Here is a 27,781-nt window from a genome sequence, read left to right on the forward strand (position 1 = left end):
TCAGCAAGGCGGCCTTTGTGTGGAGCCACAGAAAATGGGGGAGACACTAAATGAATATTTTGCATCAGTATTTACTGTGGAAAAGGGTATGGAAGATATAAACTGTAGGGAAATAGATGGTGACATCTTGCAAAATGTCCAGATTACAGAGGAGGAAGTGCTGGATGTCTTGAAATGGTTAAAGGTGGATAAATCCCCAGGACCTGATCAGGTGTACCCGAGAACTCTGTGGGAAGCTAGAGAAGTGATTGCTGGGCCTCTTGCTGAGATATTTGTATCATCGATAGCCACAGGTGAGGTGCCGGAAGACTGGAGGTTGGCAAACGTGGTGCCACTGTTTAAGAAGGGTGGTAAAGACAAGCCAGGGAACTATAGACCAGTGAGCCTGAAGTCGGTGGTGGGCAAGTTGTTGGAGGGAATCTTGAGGGACAGGATGTATATGTATTTGGAAAGGCAAGGCCTGATTCGGGATAGTCAACATGGCTTTGTGCGTGGGAAATCATGTTTCACAAACTTGATTGAGTTTTTGAATTAGTAACAAAGAAGATTGAGGGCAGAGCAGTAGATGTGATCTATATGGACTTCAGTAAGGCATTTTACAAGGTTCCCCATGGGAGACTGATTAGCAAGTTAGATCTCATGGAATACAGGGAGAACTAGCCATTTGGATACAGAACCGGCTCAAAGGTAGAAGACAGTGGTGGTGGTGGAGGGTTGTTTTTCAGACTGGAGGCCTGTGACCAGTGGAGTGCTACAAGGATTGGTGCTGGGCCCTTTACTTTTTGTCATTTACATAAATGATTTGGATGCGAGAATAAGAGGTACAGTTAGTAAGTTTGCAGATGACGCCAAAATTGGAGGTGTAGTGGACAGCGAAAAGAGTTACCACAGATTACAACAGGATCTGGACCAGATGGGCCAATGGGCTGAGAAGTGGCAGATGGAGTTTAATTCAGATAAATGCGCGGTGCTGCATTTTGGGAAAGCAAATCTTAGCAGGACTTACACACTTAATGGTAAGGTCCTAGGGACTGTTGGAGTGCAGGTTCATAGCTCCTTGAAAGTGGAGTCGCAGGTAGATAGGATAGTGAAGAAGGCATTTGGTATGCTTTCCTTTATTGGTCAGAGTATTGAGTACAGGAGTTGGGAGGTCATGTTGCGGCTGTACAGGACATTGGTTAGGCCACTGTTGGAATATTGCGTGCAATTCTGGTCTCCATCCTATTGGAAAGATGTTGTGAAACTTGAAAGGGTTCAGAAAGGATTTACAAGGATGTTGCCAGGGTTGGAGGATTTGAGCTATAGGGAGAGGCTGAACAGGCTGGGGCTGTTTTCCCTGGAGCGTCAGAGGCTGAGGGGTGACCTTATAGAGGTTTAGAAAATTATGAGGGGCATGGATAGGATAAATAGACAAAGTATTTTCCCTGGTGTCTGGGAGTCCAGAACTAGAGGACATAGATTTAGGGTGAGAGGGGAAAGAGACCTAAGGGGCAACGTTTTCACGCAGAGGGTGGTACGTGTATGGAATGAGCTACCAGAGGATGTAGTGGAGGCTGGTACAATTGCAGCATTTAAGAGGCATTTGGATGGGTATATGAATAGGAAGAATTTGGAGGGATATGGGTCGGGACCAGGCAGGTGGGACTAGATTGGATTGGGATATCTGGTTGGCATGGACATGTTGGACCGAAGGGTCTATTTCCATGCTGTACATCTCTGACTCTGTTAATAAAAGAATGCTTCAGTGCAGTGATGAATAGTGACATAGATACAATGGATCATGATGTGGAATCAATTTAGGTTAAAATCCTTGAATCCCCTCATAATGGCATTGTGGGTCTAGCCTAGAGCACATGGACTGCAGTCATTTAAGAAGGCAGCTCACCATCACCTTCTCAAGGGCAACAAGTGATGGGTAATAAATGCTGGCCCAGCCAATGACACACACGTCCCATGAGCAAATAAAAAAAGAATTGTGGAAATAAGGAGTGGAAAGGGAAAGAAGTCACATGTTGGAGTCATCTATAGGCCCCCAAAGAGTTGCTTCATTGTTGAATAAATCAAGAAATAATGAAGGTGTGTAAGAAGGGCATACAACTGTCATGGATGCTCTTGATATGCTATTGACTGACAAATCAGATGGCAAGGGTGACATGGAAGTAAAATTTGTAGAATGTATCAGAGATTGTTTCTTGGAGCGGCACATACTAGAACTTAGTCAGGAACAGGCTGTTTAGATGAAGCAGTGTATAATGAAGTTGGATTAATAAGAGATTGCATAATTAAGGATAATCTAGGAGGTAGAACATGGTAGAATTTCAAATTCAGTTTGAGGGAGAACAACTAGGGTCTCAAACCATTATCTTCAACTTGAACTAAGGCAGTTTGACAGGTATGAAGAAAATGTCTGAAGTGGATTGTAAAAATAGACTAAGGAATAAGTCAGTGGATGAAAGAGAGTCACTAAAGTAAGTATTGGACCCTTGGAAGACATGACTTGGGAATTAATAACTAGGAACACAAAAATGGCAGATAGCTCAAAGAAATATCTTGCTTCAGTCTTCAAAGTGGAGGATATTGCAAACATCCTAAAGATAGCAGTTAAGTAAGATGCTAATGGAAGAGAAGACCTTGTGATAGTCAAAATCATGAACTAATGGGACCAAAGGCAAACAGATTGTTAGGCATTCATGTCTACTGGTGATTCAAGGCACTAACTAAACAACTGCGGTTTCAGGTTAAAACCTTAAGCCTCATGAACACACTAAGGACTTTAAACTGAGAGGAGCTGACAAAGATGGATTCACTTTTGTTCATATCAGGTGAAGGAAAATGTGGCAGTGTTGGACTTAACTCCACGAGGAAACATTAGCTGTTGGCCTTAGACTTTTTTGGAACATTTAGGTTGGAACTTTGCTTGGCTCCCAACATGAGCATCTACATCAGAGGTGTCTGGGGTGATGTTCTTTTGGTTAAAAGTGAATGAGAGTTTTATTATTGGTAAATATCGAGATTAAAGTTTTGATCCAAAACCTCAACTTTGGACCATCTTGAACAGAAACTGTGAAATTTGTGTTTCTGGACAACATGATCAAAAGCTGTATGCAGATGATGAAATTGTTGAATCCTTTGTTACAGCTTTGAAGTACATTGGTAATGATTGTCCAGTCAAGTGACAACCTGTTCATGTTTAACAAGAAAAGATAGCTTTTGACCAGCAGTGGAGGTTGTAAGTATAATCAGTCAGATCATTTTGAAGTTGAGGCTGGATCCTTTGAGAATCAGGATTGCTGAAGAGTAGGTTTGGAACGAATCAGACATTGCTTTCAAGTGAGCTAATGGCTTCTCAGAGTTTGAGTTAAAGCTTTGTTCATTTTAGCTTCACCCTTAGAAAGTCGATATGACTAATAAGCTGAAAAATGCAGTTTCCAAAACCTTATTTTTGTGAAAAGAATTTTTCAATGTCTATGTGCTGGTCCATATATGCTGGTTCCAATGGTTAAGTTTTGACATAAAGAAGATGTTCTCTTCATGAGTACATGAGCTGTTATTATTTAATAATTGCTATCACTGTCGAATGACAAAGTTCAGAAACAAAGTAAGAGGAGTTGGAATTATAGCATATTTTAGTTGTAAATGAAAACAGTTATACTGAGGTTCAGTTTCAGAGTAATCTCTCCAAAACATCAATATCTGCATTATATTGGGTATTAAAAATCAAACTGTTCTAGGAAGCACCTCCACATAATATGCAGACTTTCAGCACTTTACAGGGCAATAAAAGTGATGAAATGTTGTGTATGCCTACTGCTTAGACTAGAATAAACCCTTACTGGATTAGTGGCGCTGGAAGAGCACAATCCAGTATTTGGTTTTCAGCATCTGCAGTTATTGTTTTTACCTCATAGAATAAACCCTTGTCCTGTCACATTCAGCCTAACACTTTGGCTGTATCTGCTATGAACTATATGCATAGTTTCTTTCAAGCTATCAACTTCTGAGGAACTCGCATCCTTCAAATTTTATCAGTTTTCATTAACTTTCTAAATTTGCATATCAGTGATATCAAACCTAACTGGTGTCAGCGTGAACACTTATTCAAATGTATTTTGACCAAGAAACTCTAATGGTATTCAGGAAACATTCTCCTATACAATATTGAAGAAAGGTCATTACCACCATCATAAGGTTCAATAATTTTTAACTGTTCCTCAAATATCTTGAAGCATGAAGGAGCGCTTTTAATTGATTTACAGCCAGTATGGTAGAAATAAACAGCCAACCTCATTTCTAAGTATGGGTTAATCCAAAGTATTGTGCAATTTTATCATACCTGTATCCTATGCTTCATATTAAAAGCCAAAATATGATTGGTACTTTAGAAAATAGTTTTTTTCTACCTATGCTCTCTCCTTCATGGAATTGTGTACTTAAACCATAGATCTCTGTTCTACATCATTTTCATAATTGTATTCCCAATACTCAACTATAAACCATCTGTGTATACTGAGAACAAAAACTGGCCCTATACTGACCCTTCCAACACTCCTCCAAAATACACATCCATGTTAACTTATCTATTTTTTTCTTGTCTGTCAACCAACATTTCCTGTTAGATCACGGACCTGAGTATTTTCTTGTGAGACAGCTTTGAAAGCTAAAGTATAGACATCTTTCTTTTATCCAATCAGGCTGCTCTTCAAAAGGCTATTGCATATGTAGAGCCTTACTGAGGCCACACCTGGAGAAGTGTGTGTGGGTTTGGTCTCCTTGCCCATTGAAAGACAGACTTGGCATAGAGACAGTATAATTAAGGTTCTCCAAACAAATTCCTGGAATAAGGGCATTGTGTTTTGAGGAAGGTGGAAATAGTCTGGGTCTACATTCGCTGGAGACTAGGAGAATCACCACAGCCACAGGTCATCACTGCAGGAGTTTCTCAGGACAGTGTCCCAGGCCCGACTACCTACAGCTGTTTCATCAGTGATCATTCCTTTCACCATAATGTGGGACGTGAGAATGTTCAGTGATAATAGCATCATGTTCTGTCTCATTTGTGGGTCCTCAGATACTGAAACAGTCCATGTCCATATTGCTGTAAGACCTGGATAGCATTCATATCATTTGATACTGTCCAGAACAAAGCAGCATGTTTGACTGGCACCACATCTATCACTCCACTACCAACCCTCAATGTATTATCCACAAGATGCACTACAATAACAGCACCAAGAATCCTTAGACATCCGTGACTTTTACCACCTTGAAGGAGAAGGGCAGCAGATGATTGGGAACAACAGCATCTGCAAGTTTCTTCCAAGGCACATACATTCTGATGGAACTAACTTGCTGATCCTTCAGTGCCACTGTGTTAAAATCCTGGACTTCCTAACAGCACTGTGAATGATCCTGCACCACAAGGACTGCAGCAGTTCAAGAAGGCAGCTCACTACCACGTTCTCAAGGACAACCAGATGCCAACAATGGGTTGGAAGATGCAAAGTCACCTTTTCTTTCTTCTGGTAACTGGTTATTTTTGGGTGGCACAAAAATAAATGCTGGCTTAGGCAGTGACACCTACATCTCATGGTGCAAATAAAAGAAGAGATAGGATCTCACTCAAACATACACCATTTTTACAGGGATTGACAGGCTATATGCAGGAAGGGTGCTTCTCCTGACCAGGGGAGTCTAGAACCATGAGACACAGCTTCAGAATAAGGGACAACCTTTTAGGATTGAGATGAGGATGAATTTCTTTACTCAGAGGTGGTGAATCTTTGGAATTTTTCACTCAGAAGGGTGTGAAGGCTCAGTCATTGCATGTTCCAGATAGAAATTGATGGCTTTTTGCATATTAAAAACAGGGAAATGGGGATAGTGCAGAAAATGGTGTTGCAGTCAAAGATCTCATTGAATGGTGGAGCAAACTTACAGGCTGAATGCCTTACCTCTGCTTCTATTTCATGTGTTCTTAATTATCAAACAAGATTTTGCTTTAACAAATCTGCTGGCTGTCCTTGAATTAAATCTTGTATTTAACATTTCTCACCAATTTTAACTCAATTTATAGATCCTAAGGAAGTCCACCACAGTTGATAGACTTGTGGTTGATAGTAACTTGATTTATTCTTCTCTCCAGTTTTGAACAAAACTCTTGAGAAGAAGCTAAAGGCATAAATCCAATTCAAATTTACATCAGTGAATTTCCATTTTCAGTACTCTGGGAATTCATTTCATCAGCCACTATTAAATTGCAGTTTACTAACAATAATTCTTCACTTCAGACCACTTGAATTTCACTCCTCCAAAGTTTTGCGTAAATTGGCATTACCTGACTGTGATTCTAATCCTGGGATAGAAAGTCTTTATTTAGTCATCACAAGCTGTCTCTTTCTCATGTGCACAGTGGCTCAGTAGGTTAGCACTGCTACCTCACAACACCAAGGACCTGGGCTTGATTCCACTCTCAGGTGACTGTCTATGTGGGGTTTGCACATTCTCCTGTGTCTGTGTGGTTTCCTTCAGGTGCTCTGATTTCCTCCCATAGTCCAAAATTTACGGGTTAGGATTGGCCATGGGCATTGTTAAATTGCAGGGATAGGGTAAATGTGGACTTGATGGATCAATGGCCTGTACCCACATTGAAGAGGTTCTAGGATTGCCATCGGTGAGACCTTGGTAGTTATTGAGAGAACAATGGACAAGACTAAACAAATGTAGAGAACTACTGGAGGAAATGAAAATAAATATGACAAAAATGGTATTTCTTTTTGATACTTCATAACTTGATTAGAAACATTGAAGTCCATACACGTGACTTCCTTTGAAAATTAACTTTTTGTTCATTTGCGAACTCTGAATGAAGAAATAACTGAAGATTCAATAATTGTTAAATAATAATTCATGATGTCGCAACATCATTATGTGGCATAATTGCAATCAGTATTCTGTGTTCATAAGTCAACCTAACAGATGCACCCACAGTTTTTGATAATATTGCATTTAATTTATGTTAGATTTTATTGTTAGAAGATCATATAGTTGTTCTAAGGTGCTTGGCAATAGTATCGACAATTAAAGATTACATCCCCAGTAACAGATTTCAGGCTTTTTCTTGGTTAGATAATTACAGAATGGTGCAAAGGTTGGTGTCTCCCAGTAGCAGTGTGTAGGAGGATGCCATGGAAACCAAAAGAAAAATATCAAGTCACTACTGCGATTAACATCAACCTCCTACTGTGATCTAATACACCACTTTATATCAACCAGTCAACTAATATGAAAGGTTACCATTAAAATTCTTCCCTGTTTCTTTTTTAAGATAACTATTAAAGGTTAATTCTTGAATCTGTTCTCAGCTGTGTCTATTTGTGGGTGGAATGCATTGCACAATAGTTACCATAGTTACATATTTAATTAATCATTCTTATGCTTCTACATTAAAAAGAAACTATCTGAAAAGTATCATAGACTGCAAACTGCTAATAGACATTTCTGAATTTCAGACTTTAGAGGTGGGTTTTTATGTAGAGAAGGTCTTATTTCATACAGCTTATAGAATTCAGAAACAGAATTTCAGATATTGTATCTCATGTGCTCAGTTGTATTTTAGTTATAAATTCATTTTGGTCAAACTAATACAACCGAAAAAGTAGCAAGCTTGAGGACTGAGAGCAATTTAGAATTCAGCAGAGGACCATGACATGAAAAAAGTATAAGAGTAAATCTTAAGGTACATAAAAGTGGCCCGGAAGAGGTTCTATAACACTATCTAAACAAAAAAAGATTAGTGAGGACGAATGTAGACCCTTTAGTGTCTGAAATCGAAGAATTGATAATGGAGAACAAGGAAATGACAGAACATTTATGTCATTACTTTTGTCCTGCCTTCACAATTGAAATCACAAATAATTTACCAAAAGTGCTAAGAAAGGAAGGATCTTTTGGATAGGAGGCACTGAAGGAAATTAGAGTCATAGAGTTATGGAGTTATATAGCATGGAAACCGACCAGATATCCAAATTAATCTAGTCCCATTTGCCAGCACTCGGCCCATATCTCTTCAAACCCTTTCTATTCATATACCTATGCCTTTTAAATGTTGTAATTGTACCAGCCTCCACCACTTCCTCTGGCAGCTCATTCCATACACGCACCACTGTCTTGCATGAAAAAGTTGTCCCTTAGGTTCCTTTTAAATTTTTCCCCTCTCACCTTAAACCTATGCTCTCCAGTTCCCACCCTGGGAAAAAGACCTTGGCTATTCACCCGATCTATGCCCCTCATGATTTTATAAACCTTTATTAAGTCACTCCTCAGCCTCCAACACTCCAGAGAATATAGCCCCAGCCTATTTAGCCTCTCCTTATAACTCAAGCCTTCAACCCTGACAATATGCTTGTAAATCTTTTCTGAGGAGTGATCAGAATTGAATGCAGTAACCTAAAAGTAGCCTAAAAATTAGAATTCATAAAACAAAAAGTGCTGGAGAAATTAATGGGACTTAACAACTGATAAATCTCCAGGGTTTGATAATCTACATGCTGGAGTATTAAAAGAGTGCTCAATGAAATTAAGGACACGTTGTCTGTCATCTTCCAAAGTTCTGCAGGTTCTGGAATTGTCCCAGCAGACTGAAGGGTGGAAAATGTAATCTCACTGTTTAAAAAGAAGGCAAAGAAAAAATGGCGAATTAAAGACTGGTTACTCCAACATCAGTGATAAGCAAAATGCTGGAGAACATTATAAAAAATGTGATAAAAAACTGCTTAGAAAATACCAAAAAAATTACACAAAGTCAACATGGATTATGAAAGGGAAATGGTGTTTGATAAACCTATTGGAATGTTTGAAGAGGTAACTGATACAATAGGTGAGGGTGAACCAGTGATGTGGTGTATTTGGAATTTCAAAAAACTTGTGATCAAGTCCCACAAAATAGGTTACTATGCCAAATTGAAGCACATGATTGATAATATATTGGCATGGACTAAGAATTTGTTAGCGGAGAGTGGGAATAAGTGGGTAATTTTCAGAAGCAATAACAACTGGGCTATCACAGACATTACATTGGATTTCAGATATTCGCAATTGATATCAATTATTTGGATGAGCTAATCAAGTGTAATATTTCCAAGTTTGCTTATGACACAAAACTACAGGAGTGTGAGTGATGAGAAGAAGATAATTGATTTCAAACTTTGGAGATGCCAGTGTTGGACTGGTATGTACAAAGTTAAAAATCACACAACACCAGGTTATAGTCCAACAGGTTTAATTGGAAGCACTAGCTTTCGGAGCGCTGCTCCTTCATCAGGTGGTTGAGTATAAGATCATAAGACACAGAATTTATAGCAAAAGTTTACAATGTGATGTAACTGAAATTATATATTGAAAAATATCTGGATTGTTTGTTAAGTCTCTCATCTTTTAGAAAGAACATATTGGCTTCCGTTCTTTCATATGTAAATCCCAGAACTTTTTAAAAGTTACATTCTCAAGTGAACTTTAACAATTGATGTCTTGTTGGCCCAGATAATGCATTTAAGGTGTGAGGTGCCCTGTGTGAGGCTGTCTGTGCCACAATGTTCAGACTGATTCAAATCTAAAAACCAGATTTACAGAATCTTACATGGATTCAGGCAGTTTTTGAACAAAATAAAATGTAATTCTGCAAGTACAAATTCACCCCACAAATGTGTGTGTGTGTGTGTGTGTGTGTGTGTGTGTGTGTGGAGGTGGGGTGGGGCGGGGGCATCATGAGTGTCTGTGAGAGAGTGTGTGTGCATGTGTGTGAGTGAGAGCTTGTGTATAAGAGAGGGTCTGCATGAGTAGGGGTGTGTGTGTGTGGTCACCTGTAGAGTGACATGAACCCAAGGTCCTGATTGAGGCCATCCCCATGGCTATGGAACTTAGCTATCAGCCTCTGTTCGGCCACTTTGCTTTGTTGCCTGTCCTGAAGTCTGCCTTGGAGGGGGGTCACCTGTTGGTCCAAAGTTGAATGTGCTAGACCGCTGAAGTGTTCTCCGACTGGAAGGGAACACTTCTGTGTGTTGATTGTTGTGCGGTGTCCATTCATCCATTGCCATAGCCTCTACTTGGTACCATACCTCAGGGCATCCTTGCCTGCAGCGTATGAGATAGACAACGTTGGCCGAATCACATGAGTACCTGCCACATCACGGCGGGAGGTGCCCCCATGTGTAATGGTGGTATCTGTGTCGACGCTCTGACATGTCTTACAGCGTCTACCATGACAACGTTGTATGGTGTGTCCTGAAAGCCGGGTAGTTTGCTACAAACCATGATCTTTTTGAGGTTTGGTGGTTGTTTAAAGGCGAGAAGTGCATGCCAAGAACAAGAAACTGGACAAACTAGGCATCACCACCAACAGTAGCCAAGCCCACACTGGCACCACAGTTGAAAACATTATCACCGCGGGGAAGTCGATCATCAACTTATCGAACCACACTCTTCAACCAGAAGAGTTCATAGCAGGAGTCTCAATTTCTGTCCCATCACCAAAATGGACCCCGTCGGTCTTGCAGCAGACATGGAGGAATTCATCAGACGAATGAGACTCTGGGAATTCTTTCAAGGCACCAGCAGTGATCCCAGTGAACCCACTAAGGAACTGGAACAGTCATCACAGGGATCCGTGGAGGACCGATCAAAGAAGGAGTCAACTTGGAAACCACCGGAGGGCCGCTGCCCTGGACTTGCCATATATGCTCAAACCGTCAGGAAATATATAAATGCCAGATTCATCAGCCACACTCACAAGGTAAAGCAGAACATCACCCGATCACAATGCAATGCCGTCCATGCTCTCAAAACTAATCACAACATTGTCATCAAACCAGCAGATAAAGGAGGACCCATCTTCATTCAGAATAGAACAGATTACCGCAAGGAAGTGTACCGACAACTGAACAACCAGGAATACTACAGGCAAGTAAACACATTGATCAGAACTTTGAATCCAGTCCTTCAGAGTTCTCTACGTGCCCTCATCCCACGTACTTTTCGCAAACGTGACTTCTACTGCCTTCCGAAGATACACAAAGCCAACACACCAGGATGTCCCATCATATCAGGAAATGGGACCCTGTGTGGGAACCTTTTGGCTATGTCAAAGGCTCTTGAAAGCAGGGGACCCCCAGCTTCTGTCACGACACTACAGATTTCTTACAGACACTCAGCACCCACGGACCAGTTGATCCGGGAACATTCCTCACCATAATGGATGTTTCTGCACTCTACACCAGCATCTCCCACAATGACAACATTGCGGCAACAGCCTCAACGCCAACAACTGCCAATCTCCGAGCACAGTCCAACAACTCATCCGTTTTATCCTCGACCACAACATTTTCACCTTTGACAGCCAGTTCTTCATCCAGACACATGGAACAGCCATGGGGACCAATTTTGCACCCCAATATGCCAACATGTTTATGCACAGGTTCGAACAAGACTTCTTCTCTACACAGGACCTCCAACCAACACTATACACCAGGTACATTGGCAATGTTTTCTTCCACTGGACCCATGGCCAGAAGTCGCTGAAAAAAGCGACGCAGTGATATCAACAAGTTTCATTCCACCATCAAACTCACTATGGTCTACTCTCTCCTATTTGTCTCATTCTTGGAAACATGTATCTCCATCAAGAATGGGCACCTCAGCACTTTCCTCAACTGAAAACCTCATGATGCTACACTTCTCCAGCTTCCACCTGAAACATATCAAGACAGCCATCCCCTAGGGACAAGCCCTACACACATACAGGATCTGTTCAGTTGAAGAGGAACGTGATGGGCACCTGGAAGTACTCAAGGTTGCCCTCATAAGAACAGGGTACGATGCTCAACTCATCGACTGCCAGTTCTGATGTGCCACAGCAAGAAACCGTACTGACCTCCTCAGGAGACAGACATGTGCTGCAACCAACAGAGTACCCTTCGTTGTCCAGTACCTCCCAGGAACTGAAAAACTACTCCATGTTCTTCGCAGCCTGCAACACATTATCCATGAGGATGAGCACCTTGCCAAGACCTTCCCCACACCTCCACTTCTCGCTTTAAACAACCACCAAACCTCAAACAGATCATTCTTCGTAGCAAACTGCCCAGCTTTCTGGACAACACCATACAACCTTGTCATGGTAGATGCTGCAAGACGTGTCAGAATGTCGACACGGATACCACCATTATGCGTGGGGACACCTCCCACCATGTACGTGGCAGGTACTCATGCCAACATTGTCTATCTCATATGCTGCAGGCAAGGATGGCCTGAGGCATGGTACATTGGTGAGACCGAGCAGAGGCTACAGCAATGGATGAATGGACACTGCACAACAATCAACAGACAGGAGGGTTCCTTCCCAGCCAGAGGACATTCGACCTCGGACCATTGGGCGACTGTCCTCCAAAGCGGACTTTGGGACAGGCTACAACGCAAAGTGGCTGAGCAGAGACTGATAACTAAGTTCAGCATCCCTGGGAATGGCCTCAACCGGGACCTTGGGTCCATATCACTCTACAGGTGACCCCACTGCACTACACACAGACACAGACAGACAGACAGGCACATGCACACACACAGACAGATGCACACTCACAGACATATACACACACACACACTCCTAGACACCCATACACTCACGCAGACCCTCTCTCATACACAAGCCCTCTCTCATATGCTCTTACATTCACTTCCAGACTCACATGCACACATTCACCCCTTCACAGACTTATACTCCTTTACACACACACATACACACTCTCTCTCTCTTTCTCTCTGTCTCTCACTCACAGACATTCATAAGAACGCCCTCCCCTCCCCTTCCCAACACACACACACACATAGGTTTGTGGGATGAATTTGTACTTGCAGAATTACATTTTACTTTGCTGAAAAACTGCATGAATCCATGTAAGGTTCTGTAAATCCGTTTTTTAGATTTGAATCAGTCTGAACATTGTGGCACAGACAGTCTCACACAGGACATTTCACACTTTAAACGCATTATCTGGGCCAACATGACACCAATTGTTAAAAATCACTTGAGAATGTAACTTTAAAAAAGTTCTGGGATTTACATATGAAAGAACTGAAACCAACATGTTCATTTTCAAAGATGAGAGACTTAACAAACAATCCAGGTCTTTTTCAAATATATAAATTCAGTTTTATCACACTGTAAATTTTTTGCTATAAATTCTGTATCTTACAATCTTATACTCTACAACCACCTGATGAAGGAGCAGTGTCTGAAAGCTAGTGCTGCCAAATAAACCTGTTGGACTATAACCTGATGTTGTGTGATTTTTAACCTATTTCAAACTGTAATGGGTCTACATTTGTTTTCATTTTTTTTATATACTTATAGAAGCTCTTGCTGTCTGCTTTTATGTTCCTTGCAAGTTTTACCCTCATACTCCGTTTTTTCCCCTCATAATCACCTCTTGATCCTGTTTCATTGAATTCTAAACTCTTCCAAGTCTGCAGCTTGCTACATTTTTGAGCAGGTTTATATCAATCCTCTTTGTTTCTAATACTATTTTTAATATATTTTGTTAACCATGGTTAAGCCACTTTTCCTGTTCTATTCTTTTGTCCAAAAGGAATGCATATTCACGCAAGTTCAGTGAGTGAGCAAATATATAGCAGTCGCAGTATGACTTGGAGAAAGGTGATGTTGTCTACTTTGTTCGGAAAACAGAATGGCAGTGTTATTTAAATAGTGATAGATTGAGAAATGTTGTTGTACACAGGGACCTGGGTATCCTTGTACACCAGTCACTGAAAGCAAGCATGGAAGTGCAACAAGCATATAGAAAGGCAATGTTTTTTGCAGGAGGGTGTGAGTGCAGGAAGAAGGAAATCTTACTGTCTCAATGACTTGATGAGGCCATATTATTGTTGTTTTCAATTTTGGTCTTCTGACCTAAGAAACGATATACTTACCATAAGAGGGAGTGCAGCAAAGATTCCTGGAATGAGAGGTTTGCTGTGTGAGGAGAGATTAGGTTGAGCAGGATGGTATTTTCTCTGAGTTTGGGAAAACGAGAGGGTATCTCATTGAATAGTATAAAAATCTGTTAGGGCTAGACAGATCAATGGAGAGATGATGTTTCCCGAGCTGAGGAGTCCAAAACAAAAAGTCACAGTCTCAGGATATGCAGTAGGCCATTTCAGACTGAGATGAAAGAGATTTCCTCAGTCAGAGAATGGTGAACCTGTGGAATTCTCTACCACACAGAAGGTGATGAGGTTCACAAATATTTTGCAGAAAGAACTAGATAGATTTCTAGAAGCTGTATGTGCCAAAAATATGGAGGGAGAATGGTTTTGAGAGTAATGATCAACCATGGTCATGTTGAATGGCACAGTGGGCTCAAGTCACTGAATGGTTGACTCCTTCCCTTATTTGTTTCAATGCTTCTGTGTGCTGTTAAGTAGAAAACTTGAAGTTGAAACGTTTCATATATTTGGGGAGTTTAGCAACAATATGATTTACTTAAATTGAATTAATATGTAAAGATTGAAAAGCCTCAGAATAGTTGAATTTTCAATTCTTTTCTTTATTAGTTTTCAGTACTGTATGTCCTGGCATTTGCGATCATTATGGTTGGATTTGTTCTTTACAATACCACTCCATCACACGTTGCTGAGGTCCAGATTCAACATCAAACTGCAGCCAGTGGATTTGATGACTCTGTTCGTGTAAATTACATCAATACCCAAGAACCTACTATTTGTTTTACCTCCACAGACCACCCTGTGGTTACAGTTGTGCAACTGTAAAGATCTTTTCGCACTGCTTGTTGTGTTTTTAAATGCATTTATTCTGTTTCTTTACATGGAGATACAATTAAAATTCCTTAACAGTAAACAAGCTTCCCTTTTGTAAAATAAACATAAGGCAACTATATTTTACATTGTGCAAACAGTTACAATACAGAACCAACAACCATATTCAGATTCAAAAATAGTACCTTTGCTCACATCAGTCTTTCTATGTAAATATGACTGTTTACTGGCTTAGTCGGAGATATATTTTTGTCTTGTTCAGGCATTGGTTGAGTTTAGACAGATGCAGATGTTATGACTGCCTAATGTTTTTCAGGGTTTCAATTGGCAGGATGGGCTAAGGGTCAGTCAAAAAGTGGGGGAGGGCTAATTGGATGAGCTATGCATCCCAGAGACCATTTTGAATAGTTCAAGATTAAAAATAAAAATATATAACTGAAAGAGCGTCTACCTTCATTCTGCTGCCACCACCATTGGCCCTGAGCCCTGAGCATGATTCCTGCACCTCCATCCTTCCTCTACCACCACGCCACCTGCGCCAAACCTACCAACTTAGGAGTCGCCACTCTTCAGACACCACCTCTTTGCCATTGATGCTGGATCCCGTGCTGAACCCACACTCGCCCTATAACCAGGGGTCCCCAACTTCACTGCCATCAAGGGGGGAGGGTTCAGAGCCTAGTGAGGATGAGGGCAAGCTGGAAGGAGAGTCCAGAATCTGGGGTGTTGGGGAGGTGTGGCAAGAGAGGTTTCTAACCATGTGGCGCATAGTGAACATGAAGCAGAAGGAGAGGGAGGTTTCCAGGCCTTGGAGGTTTGGGAGTTTGGGGGACGGGGTTGGGATGTCAAGCTTTCTTGGGTAATAGCAACCTGGACTACAGTAACTCCTACCAGAAACCAAATGAGCTCCTTGTGATTCTGAATGGCAAGCTGCAGATAACATGGTTGCTATAAAACCTAGAATTTATGCCCATGGGAATTGGGCAAAGCTATTATTCTGTTAAGTAGACAAGAAATGGAAATACAGGCGAAAATATGTCACTTGAACAATGTCAAGTTTGAATAAATATGGTGTAATAAAAATGTACAAATCTTTCTCTATTGAAGCAGTTCCTCTAGGGGGCACCATCACATTAGTTTAGATGCATATGGTCTGTACAACCTTGAGAAGCAACAGTGCATAAAATATGAAAACTATACTGTTCTTTCTTCATTCTATTTAGCATACTGTATAGCTTCAATAATATTCTAAAACCATTCATTTTCATGTTTTTTGAAAATTCACTTTGCTTTTCAAAACTTGAACCAAATTGCAGGAAACATTTGCATTGTATAGAACAGGAAAAAAAATTAGTGCATTTGAAATGGTATACTTTTCTTTCTTATGATGATTTTGAAGTTATCAAAATAAGATTGTCAGTAACATGAACAATTTTATGCAAATAGCTTGTTATAATGTTCATAAATCTTCATATTTTCCATGAAATATAAAAACAATCAAGAATCTTCTTGCTGAGCCTCTTTGCAAGTGCTGAAATTTGAAAATGATTTCTTAATTCTTACCTGACGCAATTACAGCCACAGACTGAAATCAAGCCACAGCAGAGACATACTATACACTGCTTCTGAAGCAAATCTATCAGCCAAAATATAATTCCTTTTTTTACAAGTAGAGACAACACACGTTAATTAAAGTTTGCAGGGCCTGGCTACAGACAACAGGGAAAGTTGGCAAGTGATGAAATGCTTGTAACTGGTGCAGAAAATGCATCCACATTCTGTGATGTTGCAGCAGGAGCTCTAGATGTTGGGAGTGATGGGGTTTGGAGATTTTTTCCCACTCAGGGGAACAGGAAGTCTCCAAGGTAACCAGGCAACAAGCCAAGAAGAGGTTGCTAAATACATAATGCTCAGACCATGGATCCCAGGGAATGTCTACAATGATCTCACCAGAGTTACTCAGGTAAGAACCTTATTTCTCAGATCAGTTACTCTTTCCTCATACCTGAACCAACTGCAGTCTACCTTGTACTCAACATTTTATTTCTCTGCTTCCCCAACTTTCCAATGTATACTGTTCTACAATTCATGCCACCTCATTAGGCAGTCTACCACTGTTGCAAGTGTCACTTTGAACTGAATTCTAAAACATTTCATAAACATATAGAGAGCTACATTGCTCTTAGCGGTGCCCATTTGTTTTGGGCATTACAAGGTCCCTCAAAGTCTCACAATGGCGAATGAAGAGTGCACAGCTTTGATGTGATGTGGGTCGGTGCCATCTGTCTGGTACAGTTAGTATGTATGATGTTGATTAGCAATACGCAGAGTGTATGTTGATGTTAGTCACCATGTAACACCATTGATGCCAATGCTGTCATATTGGAACTTCGCATGATATCCTCGCTTACCCTTCCGCAACTTTAAACAGGTTCAATAGCAGACTGTGTCTTTCTACTAACACCACTTAAAGGAATCACCAACATACTCACAGGTTCCTTATTGAACTACTTCATCTACCTTCTCCTGCAATTCTACACATTTTGGGTGCTTTTCACAATTAACTAAAGTTTCATAAATCTACAGGGAGGAAAATGGTGCAGGCTGAACGACATTTTTTGCTGATTTTAAGGCTTCTGCAGAAATGAGCTATTCCCAGAACAACTCAACACAAATACGCCATTGTCATTGTCGGATATGCATTGACCATGACTAGGAGAATAAGGGAGTGGTCACTCAAACCAGGACAGATTTCTAGATGGGACAATAGACTCATGGAGTCATAGAGTCATTCAGCACAGAAACAGACCCATCGGTGCCATCCAGACATCCCAATCTGATCTCGTCCCATTTGCCAGCATTCGGCCCATATCCTTCCAAAACCTTTCTAGTCATATACCTGTCCAAATGTCTCTTAAAGTTTGTAACTGTACCTGCATTTACCACTCCTTTGGCAGATAGTTAAATGTCAGAAGCACCAAAATGGTCTCTTTGCCAAATCAAGAAGTGAAATCGAAAAAAATCCAGGAATTAATATAATTGTTTGACCAATTTTTCATTTTCATTCAGTATAACTTTCATCAGATCACATAAGGTATAAGGATTTCTAACATCTTTAATCTGTTTGGTAAGACTGAGCTGCAGCGTCTGTAAACAAGCCCCTCATAAGAAGCAGGCAGCTTGATCATTGGGCCTGACCTTGGAGTGGAGCTGAACCCGTGGCCACCTCCTTCTTATTATTAACAAAGCTGGGGGCTTCATTTGAGGGATTGGGGTTTTAACCTGGCTCAGTTTCATCATGACTGAAATACCGACCACCTTTACCATCTCCAATGACTGCTTCCCCTTATTAGGCTAAAGTGGATAGAGAAATTAATTTTCTCTTTCCTTACCTTGTGTTCCATCAAGACTGTGGACCAATGCATTTCACTAAAATTACCAGGTTATTTCAGAATTTTAACAGTTCAGCAGTTCGTGCAGTTATTTAGAGTCATAGAGACATATACAGCACAGAAACAGACCCTTGGTCCGACTCGACCATGCCGACCAGATAACCTAAATTAATCCAGTTCCATTTGCCAGCATTTGAACCATATCATTCTAAACCCTTCCGATTTGCATACCCATCCAGATGTCTTTTAAATATTGTAATTGTACCCATCTCTGCCACTTACTATGGTAGCTCATTCCATAACACACGGCTCTCTACATGAAAAAGTTGCTCCTTAGGTCCCTTTTAAATCTTTCCCTCTCACCTTAAACCTAGGCCCTCTAGTTTTGGATACCTCCACCCTGGTAAAAAACTTTGTCTATTATCCACGCCCCGCATGATTTTATAAAGCTCTATAAGGTCACCCCTCAGCCTCTGATGCTCCAGGGAAAATAGCCCCAGCCTATTCAATTTGTCTCTATAGCTCAAACCCTCTGACCCTGGCAACATCCTTGTAAATCTTTTCTGAACTTCCTTCCTATAGCAAGGAGACCAGAATTGTGCACAGTATTCCAAAAGTGGCCGAAACAATGTCCTGTACAGTTGCAAAGTGACCTCCCAACTTCTATACTCAATGCACTTACCAATAAAGGCAAGCATACCAAACATCTTCCTCACCTGTGACTCTACTTTCAGGGAATTATGAACTTGCACTCCAAGGTCTCTTTGTTCAGCAACACTCTGCAGGATCTTACCATTCAGTCTATAAGTCCTGCCCTGATTTGCCTTTCCAAAATGCAGCACCTCACATTTATCTGATTTAAATTCTATCAACCACTCTGCGGCCCATTAGCCCTTTTGATCAAGGTCCCATTGTACTCTGGGGGGACCTTCTTGACTGTCCACTACACCACAATTTTGGTGTCATCTGTAAACTTACTAACTATACCTCCTATACCTCATCCCATGTACTTCTCGTGTAGGTGACTTCTACTGCCTTCCAAAGGTACACAAAGCCAATACACCAGGACATCCCATTGTATCAGGCAATGGGACCCTGTGTGAGAATCTCTCCAGCTATGTTGAAGGCATCTTGAAACCTATTGTACAGGGGATCCCCAGCTTCTGTCGCGACACTACAGATTTCTTACAGAAACTCAGCACCCATGGACCAGTCGAACTGGGAATATTCCTCGTCACAATGGATATTTCTGTACTCTACACCAGCATCCCCCACAATGATGGCATCGTGGCAACAGCCTCAGTACTCAACACCAACAACTGCCAATCTCCAAACACCATCCTACAACTCATCCGCTTTATCCTCGATCACAACGTCTTCACCTTTGACAACCAGTTCTTCATCCAGACACATGGAACAACCATGGGGAACGAATTTGCACCCCAATATGCCAACATCTTCATGCACAGGTTCGAATAAGACTTCTTCTCTATGCAGGATCTCCAACCAACATTATACACCAGGTACATTGACGACATTTTCTTCCTCTGGACCCATGGTGAGGAGTCACTGAAAAAAACGACACAGCGACATCAACAAATTTCATCCCACCATCAAACTCACCATGGACTACTCTCTACTATTTGTCTCATTCTTGACACATGCATCTTCATCAAGGACAGACACCTCAGCACCACACTCTACGGCAAATTCACAGACAACCTCACAATGCTACACTTCTCCAGCTTCCACACAAAACATATTAAAACAGCCATCCACTAGGGACAAGCCCTAGGCGTACACCGGATCTGCTCAGATGAGGAGGAATGTGATGGGCACCTGGAAGTACTCAGGGATGCCCTCACAAGAACAGGGTACGATGCTCAACTCATCGACTGCCAGTTCCGAAGTGCCACAGCAAGGAACCGTAATGACCACCTCAGGAGACAGACACATGCTGCAACCAACAGGGTACCCTTCGTTGTCCAGTATTTCCCAGGAGCTGAAAAACTACGCCATGTTTTTCGTGACCTGCAACACATTGTCAATGAGGATGAGCACCTCACCAAGACCACCCCCACACTTTCACTGCTTGCCTTTAAACAACCACCAAACCTCAAACAGATCATTGTTCATAGCAAGCTGCCCAGCTTTCAGGACAACTCCATACAACCCTGTCACAGCAGGTGCTGCAAGACGTGTCAGTGTATGGACATCGATACCACCATTACAGGTGGGGACACCTCCCGCCATGTACGTGGCAGGTACTCATGTGACTCAGCCAACATTGTCTATCTTATACATTGCAGGCAAGGATGCCCTGAAGCATGATACATTGGGGAAACCGAGCAAAGGCTACGACAACGGATGAATGGGCACCGCACAACAATCAACAGACAGGAGGGTTCCCTCCCAGTTAGGGAACACTTCAGCGGTCCAGGACATTCGACCTCGGACCATCCTCCAAGGGGTACTTTGGGACAGGTAGCAGTGAAAAGTGGCCGAGCAGAGGCTGATAGCTAAGTTTGGTACCCATAGGGAGGGCCGCAACTGGGACCTTGGGTTCATGTCACACTATAGGTGACTACCGTTGCACTATATACACACACACACACACACACACACACACACACACACACACATCCTCTCAGAGACTTAGACCACTCTACACTCACGCACACACATATATACTCTCTCACAGACACTCACAACTCCCCAGCCCAGACACACACACACTCCCACACTCACACATGCGCCCCCTCACAGACTTAAGACACTCTACACTCACATACACACACATATACACTCTCTTTCACACTCACAACCCCCATCCCAGACAGACAGACAGACAAACACACACACAAAGACCCACATGCACACATATACATATACATTTGTGGGGTGAATTTGTACTTGTAGAGTTACATTGTACTTTGCTCAAAAACTGCATGAATTCATGTAAAACTCTGTTATCTCACTTTTTAGATTAGAATCAATCTAAACTTCACAGCATAGACAGAGAACACATGGGGCTAACACCTTCAACAAATTGTCTAGTTAACACCAATTGTTACAGTTAACCTGAGAATGCAACTTTTAAAAAAATGTTTTGTCATTTACACATGTAAGAAGTGAATCCTGGTATTCGAACAGATGAAAGACTCAACAGACAATCATGGTATTTTTCAATGTATAATTTCAGTTACATCACACTGTAAAGTTTTGCAATAAATTCTGTGTCTTACAATTGTGTCCTCCACAACCACCTGATGAAGGAGCAGCGCTCCAAAAGCTAGTGCTTCCAATTAAACCTGTTGGACTATAACCTGGTGCTGTGTGATTTTTAACTTTGTACATTCCAGTCCAACACCGGCATCTCCAAATCATTATGCCTCCTATGTTCACATCCAAATAATTTATGTAAATGACAAAAATCAGTGGATCCAGCACCAATCCTTGTGGCACACTGCTGGTCACAGGCCTCCAGTCTGAAAAGCAATCCACCTCCACCCTCTGCCTCCTATCTTCCAGTGAATTCTGTATCTAAATAGCTAGTTCTCCCTCTATTCTGTGTGATCTAATCTTGTTAACCAGTCTACCATGAGGAATCTTGTCAAACTGAAGTCAATATAGATCACGTACACCGCTCTGCCCTCATCAGTCCTCTTTGTTACTTCTTCAAAAAACTCAAATCAAGAGAGTGAGACACAATTTGCCATGCACAAAGCCATCTTGACTATCCTTAATCAGTCCTTGTCTTTCCAAATGCATGTAAATCCTATTCCCTTAGGATTCCCTTCAAAAACTTGCCCACACCAATGTCAGGCTTTCTGGTGTATAGTTCCCTGGCTCTTCCTTATTACCTTTCTTAAATAATGGCACCACATTAGCCAACCTTTAATCTTCCACCACTTCACCTGTGACTATCGATGATACAAATATCTCAGCAAGAGGCCCAGCAATCACTTCCCTAGCTTCCCACAGAGTTCTAAGGTACACCTGATCAGGTCCTGGGGATTTATCCACCTTTATGTGTTATAGGATTTCAGCTGTTCATGCACTTATTTAGAATCATAGTTCTCCTCCTCCTCCTCTATAATATGAACATTTATCATGATATTGCTATTTACTTCCCCAAATTCTATATATTCCACATCCTTCTCCACAGTAAAGACTGAAGCAGAATGCTCATTTAGTATCTCCCCCATCTCCTGCGGTTCCACACAGGATATAATACAGGATGATGTACTGTAATGGATGGCACGGTGGCTCAGTGGTTAGCACTGCTGCCTCACGGCACCAGTGTCCCAGGTTTGCTTCCAGCCTCGGGTGACTGTCTCTGCGGAGTTTGCACATTCTCCCTGTGTCTGCGTGGATTTCCTCTGGTTTCATCCCACAATACAAACATGTGCAGGTTAGGTGAATTGGCCGTACTAAATTGCCTGTAGTGTTAGGTGCATTAGTCAGAGGGAAATGGGTCTGGGTGGGTTGCTCTTCAGAGGGTCAGTGTGGACTGGTTGGGCCGAAGGGCCTGTTTCCACATTGTAGGGAACCTAATCTAAACAACAGAGCCTGAGCTGGGTGTAGTGTATACATCATAAGGCAGGCGAGCTTTAGTAATGGGACAAGGTGTCACCACACATAAGCTAAGGTTGCAATTTGAAAAGTCACTGTTCATCACTACATAGTCAAAGTGAGTCAGTGCCAGTCATTCAAAGCAGTTAACATGTTCCTTGTCTTTTTTTCTCTTAAATCTGGATTTGAAATACAAATCCAAATTTACAATAATAAAGTAAGATCATACTTATCTCAAATGTCAACTATTTAACACATTTGAAACAGAAATCAGAGAGATCTAAGAAACCATCGACATAATCAGTAACAGAACAAGTGAATTTCTGCATGATTGAGCATTTCTCTTTTCATTTGTCATTGCCTCGTTACCCACTGCCACCATAGATTTATTTACATAAACAGTAGCAGTCAAGATGCTGAAGCCTAGCAAATTATCCACAGTGGGCTCAAAGGACATATAGTTGCCAGGTTTAAAACTGCTCATCTTTGACTGTTCTTGACCAATTAATTGGAGCTGCAACCAACAATCAACACATTCAGGTTTCAGCTTGATGGAACAATGTCAGAATGAGGGCAGCCATTTTCCACATCCGTATCTCTCACTTACAATTTTAAATAGAATGAAGCCTGAGCCTAAAATAATGTACACAGGATCCCCTGAAACTTAAGAAGTGTTGCTGTGATAATCCTGGACTGTGTTCTCATTCTCAAACACAGAGATCCTTGCACTTTCAGAGCAACAGCTGTTCTGTTAAAAACACCTACTCCAGGCCAAGTGCAGTGTCTCAATCCCAACCCTGACTCAGCACAAAACCCCACCCCAATCCCAGTACAAACCTCTACACCAAACCCAGGAGCTGGGCCAGTGAGCGTGGGACACCTAGGTCTCCACATTATCGTAAGTAATTGGAGGAATAATTTGTTTTTCTCATGCTTGCTGCTCCTCAGCCACACCCACTGCATTGTTGTCCTACTTTTGCTGACACTTGCATTTCCAATGATGCAGCCCCATTTGAACTAGCCCTGTTTGGATTGCAGAGGAGGCAGAGATTGGAGACATATTTAGGAGGCAGAATTCCAAACTTCAAATGTTTACCCCAGATTGCCTCAGAAACATAGAATGCATTCCACTTGGGATGAGTGGCTTTTAACCTTGAGAGAGGACCCCTAATTTAGTAATTACTAATATAGCAATTATTAATTGTGGGATACGGTGGCAATGTCTTTAGACTATTAGTGCAGAACCCCATGCTAATGTTCTGGGGACTTGGGTTTGAATCTTACCATGACAATTTTTAAAAATTCCAAATAAAAATCTACTCTAATGGGGATCATTTAGCCATTGTTGATGGTTGTGAAAAATGATCTGGTTCACTAATGTTCTTTAGGAAAGGAAGTTTGCCCTCCTTAGCTTGTCTGGCCTACTGGTGACTCCAGGCCCATAATAAAGTGGTTGACTTTGTCTTCTGGGGCAACTAGGGATACACAATAAATGCTAGCCTAGCCAGAAATATCCACATCCCATCAACAAATAAAATACAGGTATTCCTTTTTCTTTGGTCTATTCAATAACTACTCCCTGCAACTTTACTCTCATTCCCTTCGTATATGAAAGCAAATTTACTCACTGACATGTTGCATGCCATATTCTCTGCCTCTGCAAGATTTTGTATTTTTTGCCTAAATGTACCACCATTCTTTAGTTATCCTTTCACACTTTATATGTGTCTAAAATATTTTTGTGTTCCGTTTTATGTTGTTAGCGACCTGAATCATCTCCTCTTTGAAAGATGTGTTACCGCTAAGTTAACAACAGCAGATTTATTTTACGGTGATTAAACAGGCAGTACACAAGCTTACAAAAGCATAATTAATACAATTTATTTGCTTCACTGCAGTTTGGGAGTTGATGACTGAGGTAGTAAAATGGATGTTCAAAGGATTGATTGGGAAGCAGAAAGCTGCACAATCCAGACCTGGTTCTGCTGGTCGCTTAACAATGCTTGTCTCATTTTAAGAAGATCCTGTCAGTTCTTAGTGAGGCTCCCCAGATCAAGCATCTGTGGAAAGTATTGCATTTGTTGGGTATATCCCAACTACCCTTGTTCAAACAGTGACTTGCTAGTCTCAAATTAAATAAGATCAGCATCAATTTCCCATAAAGCTGCATTTCAAACAATCTTGGCTCAAATCAGGCTTGGTTTGTGTTACCAAAAAGAGGGAAAGAAAATGGGTTAAACAATAACAGACACTCACATAAACTAAAAATTTCATAATTCATATAATAAACATTGTGGCTTCTATGAAGTGAGTTACCAACAGTGAATCTTTTAATTCTACTACAGCTGCAAATGTTACAGGAAGTAAACAACCTGCTGAATTGAATTTCATTTTAAATGTCAATTGACATAAGGATAAAAAAATTAAAGATTTGGCTGTTTCTTCTTAAAGCATGGTAGATTAAACAGATGAAGAAATCCATTGGTACACATCTGAATAAATAACCTGTCATATCAATATTGTCTTTGACCTGGGGACTATCTTAACGTATGTTGGTAAGGATTTTGCAGCAGCATCAGAATGTAGCTTTGGATTACTGAACCATGCATTTCATCCATACAGATGGGGTAGATAAGTAAGTTTCCTTCTTTTTCATTTCTTGGTCAGTTATCTCTTCAGATGGCAGTGAATTCAAACTATTGTTGGCATTCTCAAGCAGGCCAGCTATAAACATACAAGAACATATTTCAGAAAATGAATTTATTTCATGCTGTTCCTTTGGCTAAATGGATAACCCATCAACCCAACAACAATACCAAGGAATACTTCAAAAAATTAATACATCCTTGCAAAAGTTTCTATGTACAATAACAAATATGTATTATTTTCAATGTATCAGCATTTTATTCTTACATAAAATGGTTATCCAGATCTTAAAACTATTAAGTATAAATGATATATGCTGAAATTGAGCTGTCAAGACACTGGCCATGTAAGATACAATCATACTGCTGTGCCAGGAGTAGGTAAGAAAACAATTTTGGCCTGAATAGAAATTTTAAACAAGTATAGATTAAGTGAGTATAAATGTGCAAGACAATTCAGGTCTCCGTATTACTGCAAGCGAATATAATGATTTAAATGGAGATGTGATTCAAAGAGAATTCCTTTTTATATTGAGGTCCACATTTGGAAGATGACTAGGTTTACCACAAGGGGAGTATTGAATTCAAAAAGTAGAGAGATCCGCATCAATAATAAAGATATTTTTAAAGAAGTTTTTAAGTGTACGTGAAATAGGAAAAAGTGTTTGTGATTAGGAGAGTGTTTGCAGTGTCTTGAAGAATATTTTCTCAGTCAACATGTTGCAGTTTAAACATAGAAGGAAACCCGATGTGAAGAGTGATGCAAAATAAGTTGGTGTTTTGAAACTGTCACATATTTAGATCATTATATGTAAAGAAAAAGTAAAAGAAAGTGTACTTGACCAACTAAAGGCAAATTATTATGAGATAAAAAGGATCTACCCCAGATTAAATAGAAGTGAAAACTGGCAGATAGAACTGATAGGCTACAATGGGAAATATTTAAAAGGAGCTACAGAAAGTACAAATCAAATTCCATTCAGACAAAAATGTTGTGAGGCTAGAGACCTTGTTCAAATTTTAAACTGAAAAAAAAAGAAATTTAATCCTTAAAAGACAGATAAGAAAGAAACCTCGGACAATCATAACACCAGGAAAGCTACAAAAAGATTAAGAGAAAATGAGCAATGACATAAAAGGTAAGAAAATATTTCTCCTTGGCTTATTAGCATTAAGAAGATTATCAAGAAATCTGTGAAGGGTCAGAATAGCCATGTTTTTAGTGGACACTGAGGGTCTGGCAAAGATGCTATATGTTATTTGGCTCAGTTTTTGGTAAAACTTGGATTCCTACTTTTCGGGATTCACAAGCTCCCTGGGTCAGTTCTGATGAAGGGAAGCAGCCTGTAAAATTTGTGTTGACTCTTGGTTTAATAATTGTGACATGCAATGAAACCCAAGCTACAGGCTGACTGCAAGGGGGACCCCAGTTATTCATAATATATATTTAATGATTTAGATTAATGAATATTTCTCCAAGTTTGCAGATGACACAAAGATGGGTGGAAGGTTGAGCTGTGAAGAGGAAGCAGAGATGCTTCAGTGTGATTTGGATTAGTCAATTGAGCAGGCAAATGTGTGGCAGATGAAATATAATACAGATAAATGTGAGGTTTCCACTTTGGTAGCAAAAACAAGAAGGCAGATTATTATCTGAATGGCAATAGATTGGGTAAAATGGGCATGAAATGAGACCTGGGTGTCCTTGTGTGCAAGACACTGAAAGTAAGAGTGCAGGTACAGCAGGCAGTGAAGAAAGCCTGTTGGACTTCATAGTGAGATGATTTGAGTGCAGGAGCATGAATATCTTACTGCAATTATACAGGGCTGAGACCACACCTGTGGTATTGTGTACAGTTTGATCTCTTTATCTGAGGGAAGATGTTCTGGCTATGGAGAGAATGCGACAGAGCATTCCCAGACTGATTCCTGGGATAGCAGGGCTGACATATGAAGACAGATTGGACCACTTATGGGTCTATAATTCACTGGAGTTTAGAAGATTGAGAGAGGATCTCATAGAAACTTATACAATTCTAACATGACTAGACAGGGTAAACATAGAAAGAATGTTCCCAATGATCAGGGAGTTCAGAACCAGCAGTGACAGTTTAAGGATATAGGATAAACTGTTTAGGGCTGAGATGAGAATTATCACCCTGAGAGTGATGAACCTGTGGAATTCTCTGCCACAGAAAATGATTGAGGCCAAAGCATTGAATGTTTTCAAGAAGAAGTTAGATATAGTTCTTAGTGCAAAATAGACCAAAGGTTATGGGCACAAAGCAGGATACTGAACTGGATGATCAGCTATGATCATATTGAATGACAGGGAAAGCTCAAAGG

At 40.8% G+C, this 27,781-nt stretch overlaps 1 protein-coding gene across 2 annotated transcripts in view; it reads left to right on the top strand.

Moving 5' to 3' along the window:
* Positions 1-15,901, top strand: part of LOC140481379 (solute carrier family 35 member F2-like) — a 71,151-nt gene extending 55,250 nt beyond the window's left edge. For both annotated transcript variants that reach the window (XM_072577474.1, XM_072577475.1), the window contains exon 9: positions 14,602-15,901. In XM_072577474.1, coding sequence (XP_072433575.1) covers positions 14,602-14,817 — 216 coding nt within the window. In that variant the 3' untranslated portion in view covers positions 14,818-15,901. The remainder of the gene's footprint in view (positions 1-14,601) is intronic.
* The last annotated feature ends 11,880 nt before the right edge of the window (positions 15,902-27,781 follow it).

The sequence above is a fragment of the Chiloscyllium punctatum genome, chromosome 9 (assembly GCF_047496795.1).
Source record: "Chiloscyllium punctatum isolate Juve2018m chromosome 9, sChiPun1.3, whole genome shotgun sequence".
Taxonomy (NCBI): Eukaryota; Metazoa; Chordata; class Chondrichthyes; order Orectolobiformes; family Hemiscylliidae; genus Chiloscyllium; species Chiloscyllium punctatum.